At 40.3% G+C, this 10000-nt stretch overlaps 1 protein-coding gene across 6 annotated transcripts in view; it reads right to left on the bottom strand.

Moving 5' to 3' along the window:
• The window catches only part of akap9 (A kinase (PRKA) anchor protein 9), a 118720-nt gene that overhangs the window by 52041 nt on the left and 56679 nt on the right, over window positions 1-10000 (bottom strand). For all 6 annotated transcript variants that reach the window (XM_081376232.1, XM_081376236.1, XM_081376234.1 and 3 more), the window contains 2 exons: window positions 6862-7046; window positions 1538-1700 (listed from right to left, as the gene is read on the bottom strand). In XM_081376232.1, the coding sequence (XP_081232358.1) occupies window positions 1538-1700; window positions 6862-7046 (348 nt within the window). The remainder of the gene's footprint in view (window positions 1-1537; window positions 1701-6861; window positions 7047-10000) is intronic.

Genomic DNA, 10000 nt, shown 5'->3' with positions numbered 1-10000 from the left:
AAATGAAATGTTGCAAAAGTGAGAATGTTAAACCGTAAAATGACTATTTGTACACGAGTGCTGGACGTTCTGGCGTCTTAAACTTGGAAATGTTTAATTTTCCAAACCCGACGCTATCGAGGCTATAAAGCATATAGAGCCAGCGCTAAACAACACTCCTGTAAAGCAAAAGATGATTTAAACATCACAGATGACCGTCAGTATGACAGATTAATGACATCAGAGCAAACATCACGCTGTGCTCTCTACACAATCCTGCACACACACACGTGATCATGTGACCTGCGATCGCACTGTCTTGTGAAATGACTACGGTAAACATTTAGAGGTAAATGGCGAACTAGAGACGCTCTAAAGCTCCTTCACTCGTTTACGACGCGCCAGTTTCCACCGAACACAGAGTAAACGAGTAAAACAAAAGAGTGTAACCATGACAACGCACTGATAATGATGGTCTGTGTGAAACGTCTCTGAATGTCCAGCTGTTGCTGTGAGTGTGTGTGTTTGCTGAAGTACCAGCCAGTGCTGTCACCGTCAAACAGATACACACACGAGCGTGCAGACACACACACTCACACACTCTCTCACACACACACACACACACACATCAACTGTCCTGAGCTTCTTCGGAAGAGAGAAACTGACCCTTCCTTCCGTCAGTGTTTCTGAGGGTTCAGTGAGAGCAGCTTCACACTGACTTTAAGGGTTTATGATACACACTGTGTACACACAAACACAACACACCTCTTTCACACACTCACCTTCTGCCAACACAGACGGATCCTCTTCACATCCTCAAATACACACACACACACACACACACACACACACACACACACACACACCTTCAGCCCTGTGCAGCTCCAGTGCCAGTTGTTCTCTCGCTCTGTTCTCCTCACACACACACACACACACACACACACACACACACACACCTTCAGCCCTGTGCAGCTCCAGTGCCAGTTGTTCTCTCGCTCTGTTCTCCTCACACACACACACACACACACACACACACACCTTCAGCCCTGTGCAGCTCCAGTGCCAGTTGTTCTCTCGCTCTGTTCTCCTCACACACACACACACACACACACACACACACACCTTCAGCCCTGTGCAGCTCCAGTGCCAGTTGTTCTCTCGCTCTGTTCTCCTCACACACACACACACACACACACACCTTCAGCCCTGTGCAGCTCCAGTGCCAGTTGTTCTCTCGCTCTGTTCTCCTCACACACACACACACACACACACACACACACACACACCTTCAGCCCTGTGCAGCTCCAGTGCCAGTTGTTCTCTCGCTCTGTTCTCCTCACACACACACACACACACACACACACACACACACACCTTCAGCCCTGTGCAGCTCCAGTGCCAGTTGTTCTCTCGCTCTGTTCTCCTCACACACACACACACACACCTTCAGCCCTGTGCAGCTCCAGTGCCAGTTGTTCTCTCGCTCTGTTCTCCTCACACACACACACACACACACACACACACACACACACACACACACACACACACACACACACACCTTCAGCCCTGTGCAGCTCCAGTGCCAGTTGTTCTCTCGCTCTGTTCTCCTCACACACACGCTCCTGAAGCTCCTCTTGTCTGCGCAGAAGCTCTTCCATCTCCTCATTATGCCTGAACTTCTCCCTCATGAGCTCCGTCTGCGTGATCCGCGCGTGTTCCAGCTGAGAGACACACACAGACAATGATACGCATTACAAACATTTTTTTAAATTAATTTCAGTTTAATTTGCAAACTAAACTTTCGGACGGATCTTGAACTGGGGAATGCAGGACTTGCTCCTTTATGAACGTAAACGCATTAAATAATCACAAAAAAACAAAACAAATATGGCTGTATTACCGGTAATCAGACATCAGGGCCATGTGAACTCCTAACTCAGAATATCTACTGTACTAGAGAGTTTCAGGAGTGAACTGAAGTAATGAACATTCCCCAATACACCGTCGAGCTGAGCTTCATCACAGTCTCACCGTGAGCTTCGTTATGATCGTGTGCTATTATGAGAATGAGAATCAACGTGTTTAGTACATTACTCTGTGCAATTAACCAAAAAAGCATCATAATATATAGAGTTTATTATCCCTGAGTGATTATTTCTAGTATTACCAGAAAGAAAAAGAAGATGCATGATGGTTTATTAGGAATATGAACACGTGAAGCTTGTTTTCAGAATAAAAGCCAGAATTTAGACTTTACAATAGAAGTGATTGACAAACACACACTACTGTTCATAACTTAGGGGTCAGTAGGATTAAAAAAAGGATATTAATAATTCTAGTGACAATAAAGACATTTATAATGTTACAGAAGATTATATTTAAAATAAATGCTGTTCTTTTGACTTTTCTATTCATCTAAGAATCCTGAAATATACATGTATCACACTTTCCACTCAAATATGAGCTGTTTTCAACACTGATAATAATCATAAGTGTTTCTTGAGCATCAGATCATCATATTAGAGTGATTTCTGAAGGATCATGTGACACTGAAGACTGGAGTTGATCACAGGAGTAAATGACACTTTACTGTATGTTCACATTAGGGGCGTAACGGTTCGGTGTGTATCACGGGTTTAGCTTCAGGGTTTCAGTGTGTTCAGGGAAACTACTGTCAAATACAATCAAGAAAATAAGAACCAATGATCTAACCACAAGCAAAAGCACAGATATATACAATAGAGTAAAAGATATTAATAAAATAAACTGTGCTTTTCAGGTTTTTCAGGGTAGGGCTCACATTAGTTTCCAGGTACAGAAACTGAAAGTATATAAAGTATATGCTGTATAAATTAAAGATTAATCCTTATTAAACTTACAAAAGCTTGTCAAACCAGAGCTGTGAGTGATGTACATCTCTTTTGTTGATTAACATTAAAAACAGACGACGGGAATATTAGGCTGCCGTCACTGTAAGACATAATGCACAGAATAAGTGAAACTGAACACACACATGCGTTCTCGACCGCATTAGTTCTCTGAAGGCGAAGCAGTGTGTGTCCGCTAGGATCCTCATCAAGACGGACATGCTGACATGACTTCTGTGTGACTTCATGCATTCATGTGCAAGACTTGAAAGAGATATCAATAGTTATTTGCAGAAACATACATTAGCGGAGCGTGTTATTTTCAGCGATCAGTTATCATCAGATCTGAGATCAGCCGCAGTGAGAGTGTGTCCTGAACCGGCGGAGAGCGGCCCGGGTCCACGTCCAGAGCTCTGACAGGTAGTGCACATGCTCCACTCGTCTGATCTTCAGATCTCTCTGTATCAGAGTGCTTGATGTGGTGGAAGAGCGAGAAGCTTCGACAAAAGGACTTTATAAAAACACGACAGTGAGACTGATCTCGTGTTACACACACAAAACACTTCATACACACAGAAACACACCCTGGAATCTCATTACACTGCCAGTCAACGTGTACAAAAGCTCTTATCTAACGATATAGACACTGAACGTCTATAAAACCTTCCTCCGCATGATTCTCAAAGGTCGGAACTCGATCTCCCGTGACCTCCGGATCCTCACACACACACACTTACTGTATACGGAGGAGTGGGAAGCGAGATCCTGGAGACGACTTTGAGCAGGTGTCCGTTGTCGCGCCGGTTGACGTGTGAGATCTGTGTGTGCACCACTACGGCGTTCTTCTCGTGAAGCAGGTGAGAGAGCGGGAAGGGTCTCGGCAGCGGGATGCGGGACTCAACCTCGTAAATATCCTGATCCTGACTGTCCAGCCAGCTGTCCTTCACAAAGTGGGAATCCCAAAACGTCCGATAGGACTCCATCGCGACGATCTTCTCGTGATCCTAAAGCAGAGACGTTTGAGGCTAATCGTCAAGCGACGTGCGAGTGTGTGACGGAAGAGTCTCCGTGTTGGTAAACACACACGAGAGATTTCGCATGGCCGGTCAAATCCCGAAATATCCCAGTGATTTTAGAAAGCTGTGTCTATAGTAAAGCACAAATCCCAAAATATCCCAGTGATCTGTGTCTAAAGGAAAGCAAAACTTTCCTGTAGGAACCTGTAGCCAAGAAGTCCAAACAGGAGAGTTGTAAAACCACCAGGACTCTCTCGTTCACTTTCCCTCTGTTACTCCTGCTGGAAACTCATTAACAATTCCATGCTTCCGTGGCAACGATCCGCTGGGAAAAGGCAGGGCCTCATTAACAAGTGAGAACAGAGAATAGCAGCGCTCTGGGGGGAGATCATCTCTCTCTCTCTCTATGTCTCTCTGTCGATCTCTCTCTCTCTCTATGTCTCTCTGTCGGTCTCTCTCTCTCTCACTGTCGATCTCACTTCCTGATTAGTGAACATGTGTGTGAGACGTCAGTGAAGGCGGAGTCACACGGCCAGCAGGTGAGTGAACACACACACACACACACACACACACACACACACCCTTCCCGAGCCTGTCCGACCAGATTCCTGCTCCTCATAACTGAGAACGAGACCTTTAAACGCTTATAAATCATGAATGTGGCGTTTTCGTTTCGCTCGAGTCATTATTTTCTCTTCAAAGTCTCCCTGATAAACACATTATTGATTAACTTCTCCTCCCACACCTCGACGCCTCCACATCAATCTTCATTCCTGAGCAAGCCATTACATGATGAACTCCACAGCCATTACGACCCCGAGCACGAGCATTACACACTCGTCTCCTCCAGGATTTATGCGTCTGCGATCTGAGGTTGTGTTGATGTACAGGTGGATCTGTTGTGGTTTATTATTGCTTCACAGAAGAATGGCTCTGATAACATAAGATACGGCTTTAATCTTTCAGATGCAAAAAAGGCAGCTAAAAATTTGCATGTATAAAGTTTATACATACGATTTATACTGTGAAAAATAAATATACGGAAAATATTATTTGGAAACTTTCCACTCACTCTAGTACTGAACTATGTATTTATTTGTTTATTTTAATCTATGTTTTAGCATTTTTATTTATTTATTTATTTATTTTTAATTTAACTTTTATAATGTTTTTTTTTTTTTGCTTTTTATTGTTTATTTTATTTATTAATATACATTTTTTAATCTAACATTTGTTATTTATTGTATTCATTTATATTCATTCAAATTTAAATTTTAATCCATTTTTATTGTTTTTTTTAAACATTTATAAAAAAAAATCTATTATTTGTTATTGATCTATATACTTAACTAAAGTACTGTATATTATTTATGTGTTTATTTTAATCTAATTGTATTGTATTATTTTATTAATTTACTATTTACATTTTTATTTTAATCTAGTTTTATTCACACTAATATTATTTATTTATTTTAAATCTACTTAAAGCTTTACGCAGGTTTTCTCTACACATTTCCAGGGATCCCCGTTTGAATCCCACATTCTCCACATGCTCATTTGCTCACATTTCAAGTCGAACAGGATCTGATCCGATCTTTAAATCTGTGGTATAAAATATCAATATTATCAAATTCATCAGTGAAGATATGAATCTCTGACAGGAAGTGATGATCAAAGCGAAGCCAACACAAACTATTGGGAAAGAGTGTTTCGCTTTACTTCACACACACAGCTTTACGCATGTTAAGCTGCTGCCACGGAGACCAAAGCATTATGCAAATCAGCTGGTATCTACCGGCGACCGGAGCGGAGGCTCCGCCCACTGTGTCATGTGAACATTAGTTTGAGCACTGATGCCTCATGGGAGTGTTCGTTCATCTGATGTAACCAGCAGTGTTAGTTAATGATCCAAAGACAATGTGTTTAACCAACATATACACTCTAAACATGACCTAATCCCGCTTCAGAAACAGCCAACACTCATATCACAACACACATTTAATCTAATATTCAACAATATTATTGATCTGCCTGCTTAGACACTATTATATGAGTACTGAACTGAGCTGGACGATGGCATCACGGTTTTCTCCAGAGCGGCTATATATATATGAAGAGTTCAGATGCAAAAGCCTCTAAGTGCCATCTGAAATTTTCTTCTAAAATTAGCATTTTTATCAAGCTCGTATATTTAAGTTCAGTAATTTCACTTTAATGACAATTAATAGGTAATTTTCATTGCCATTAAAGTGAAACAAGTGAACATAAACATACAAGCTTGATAAAAATTATCATTCTAGAAGGAAATTTCAGATGGCACTTAGAGGCTTTTGCATCTGAACTCTTCATATATTAACTGAATTAATAACTTTTTATAACAAAAAATGAACCATCACTGAACTATGACACTATTTTCTTGTGGAAACAAACTTTGCTGCATTATTTTCCTGTTATCTCTGTAAAGCTGCTCTGTGTTGTAAAAAGCGCTATAGAAATAAAGGTGACTCAACTTGACTGACAATTTAAATGTTTTGAAAGAGTCTCTTCTGCTCAGCAATGCTGCGTTTATTTGATCAAAAACAGTAAAAACTTAAATATTATTCCAATGTTAAACGTCTGTTTTCTATGTTAATATTACAATAAAAAGCAGAATTTTCAGCATCAGTAATTATTCTAATGTGGTGATTTGACCGGTTCATGGTCGAAGCGTTAGTTTTGTCTCCCTGTGCTTGCCGTACCTGAGTGCTGGTGCATGTCAAAAATACATCCCGATTTGAAGCTTGTGACAAATAAACGCGCACATCAACCCGATCATGTTTAGCGTTCATGTAAACACTATGTACAGATTCATCAATCGGAATGAATTCAGTCCGATTGAAACAAAAGTTGTGCATGTAAACGTAGCCACTGTCACATGATCCTTCAGAAGTCATCCTAATATGCTGATTTGAGCGGTACACAGTCGAAGCGTTAGTTTTGTCTCCCTGTGCTTGCCGTACCTGAGTGGTGGTGTCAGTGATGGCGATGAGCAGCTTCTCTACGGCGCTCTGCAAGCGTGTGCTGATGCTTGTCAGAAACTCCTCCCTCTCCAGCTGGAGCTCCGCCCCCTGGTTCAGAAGCCCCGCCCCCGGGATCTCCAGCCCTTCCTCGGCCTCTGCTGAAAACATGCTGACGTCATCAGCGTCTGTGTACGGGACAGAAGAGATTGGCTGGGTCACTGATGACATTGATGCTGCTTTCTGTCGTTATCTTTAGAAACAGGCAAAATGTTACAGACATAAAAGGCAGAAGTTCTGCATCCTGAACTGGCCCGGAATGAATGACGGAAAGGCCGCTGGACCTTAAAGACCCGCTGAAGTGCCCTGGAGCGCGCAGCTTTGTCTGATGCGTTGAGGTCATTTCCACTGAAACAGGAAGCTAAGGCGGGACATATTGAATGGCTCCTCCCCCTTTTCAAATAGCCAATAGCGTTTGGTTCACCTCACAGACTGACAGCACCATGGTTGCTGTACAATGCTAAATCAGATATGTGTACAATAAGGTTTTTTTCTGGAACAAATAGTGCACTGGGTTTAATTTGTCGTTTATTGAGATCTACTGATATATATTGTAAGTTCGGAGAATTTTCACGTGAATAAATGCATAGATCCCCCAAACATACTTGTGCACTTTAATGGTCTAATCGTAGAACTTTTGCCAAGCGTGTCAGAGGTTCTGGGTTCTAATCCGCACTCGTATAGTTTAATTTTACATTTTTCTCATCAAAACCGAATATGTTCATCAGTGGCTGTATGTCCAGCAGGGACACTTTTGGGTGTAATTTGTTTTGTGATTTCACCGGAACAAATAGAGAGTCTCCGCAACTAAATGCTAATTTTGTCATTGTTTTGGAAGCTTATTCATAACCTTAAGGCTAACATGTTCATACTGAAAGCTAAAAAACGTACATTTTGACTTCAGGGGGCCTTTAATCACGCTATAGGCATCGCTAATAAAGCATGATATGTTCTGCAAATGATGTTTCTGTGAGACATGACAGACAGCAGATTAAGACGAGCAGAAGAATGGATCACAAACAGACAGTTTTGGGTGTCGCGTTACAGGAGTCGTCGATCACATGACACGAGACGTCCCTTAACACGCCCGAACACACTCTCTCCCTGTGTGTCTGGGTCACATGACCTCGCCTCAACAGTACACAAAACATCTCTATGCAAAGACAATGAGTCAACAGAAAGGGACAAACGAGACGGACAGGATCTGATGTGGCTTCACTGGTTCCTACATCTCAATTAAACGGTCCTGTCATCTGTGATTAACCCTTCGCAGACGAGCGGCGCTGTGCCTTTAGTGCCTTTGACTAAACCACACGACAACATTTCAGCTGAAAACACATAAAGAGTGCATGTGTGACTGGAAGTGACTGGAAGTGATGTCACTGTTGATTATAAAGCTGAAGAAAGATTTCAAATTAAATAAAAAGTAGGGCTGGGAATCTTTCGGAATCCCACGATTCCATTCAAAGCGATTCTGAATCAAATTTCAATTCGATATGCGCATATATTTAAAATCTATGATCAAATCTAAAATCTACGCATTTACTGAATTCAAATTTGATTCACAGTCGAGCCTGAGCTTATTTACTTTAACTTACACACACCTCAGAACTGCGTTCATTTAATATAGAGTTCATATTCGCCTCTCACGCTTTCTGCATCATCAAAATGAGTGAGCATCGAGTCCACAGACACATCTATGAGTGAGCATCATCTGGGTCTGGGTCTCGCATCTCTTTCGGCAACACTTGATCCATTAATACTAACACTTTATCTTCTATTCTATATCTATTATCTTTATTAAAAACGTACAGGTACTGTGTTAGACTAAACTGGGAAGGGTCACAGCACTTGTTATTGTTGTCCTACTGTTAGTGTCGCTGCTTCTGTTGCTCTCATTTGTAAGTCCCTTTGGATAAAAGCGTCTGCTAAATGAATAAATGTAAATGTTTCCCAAAAGCACCTCAAGCCTAAACTGACGGGTGATAATCGTTCTACGATCAACTTGAGCTTCGAAACGCAGCCCTGATCAGCGGTCGACCGTCTGGAGTCAGAGATGTACAGTACCAGTCAAAAGTTTGGAAACATTACTATTTTTAATGTTTTTGAAAGAAGTCTCTTATGCTCATCAAGCCTGCAGTTAAAAAAAAAAAAAAAAACAGTAATATTATGAAATATTATTACAATTTAAAATAATGGTTCTCTTTTTTAATATACTTTAAAATGTAATTTATTTTTGTGATGCAAAGCTGAATTTTCATCAGCAAGTACTCCAGTCTTTGGTGTCTTATGATCCTTCAGAAATCATTCTAATATGCTGATTTATGATCAATGTTGGAAACAGTTGTGCTGCTTAATATTTGTTTTATAACCTGAGATACTTTTTTCAGGATTATTTGATGAATAAAAAGTTAAAAAGAACTGTATTTATTTAGAATAGAAATCTTTTGTAACAATATACACTACCGTTCAAAAGTTTGGGAACAATAACTTTTTTTTTTTAAGAAATTAGTACTTTAATTCAACAAGGATGCGTTAAATTGATAAAAGGTGATGGTAACGATTTATATTGTTAGAAATGTTTTTATTTTGAATAAATGCTGTTTTTATGAATAAATGCTGTTAACGTTTTACTCATCAATGAATCCTGAAAAAAGTATTCCAAAAAAATATATTAAACAGCACAACTGTTTCCATCATTGATAATAACTGAGTATCAAATCATCATATTAGAATGATTTCTGAAGGATCATAAGACACCAAAGACTGGAGTACTTGCTGATGAAAATTCTGCTTTGCATCACAAAAATAAATTACATTTTAAAATATATTAAAAAAGAGAACCATTATTTTAAATTGTAATAATATTTCATAATATTACTGAGTTTTTTTTTTTAACTGCAGGCTTGATGAGCATAAGAGACTTCTTTCAAAAACATTAAAAATAGTAATGTTTCCAAACTTTTGACTGGTACTGTATAATACGGGCACTGACCTCAGCCTCAGAGACAGGACATGTTCATTCTCTTTCATAGGCGAGTGTGTGTTGGTCAGCACAGAATCCGCTGGCGTGTCCATGCTG

Source organism: Scardinius erythrophthalmus (genome assembly GCF_964197995.2).
Source record: "Scardinius erythrophthalmus genome assembly, chromosome: 10".
NCBI classification, from domain to species: Eukaryota; Metazoa; Chordata; class Actinopteri; order Cypriniformes; family Leuciscidae; genus Scardinius; species Scardinius erythrophthalmus.
This window is presented reverse-complemented; position numbering and strand designations above follow the sequence as displayed.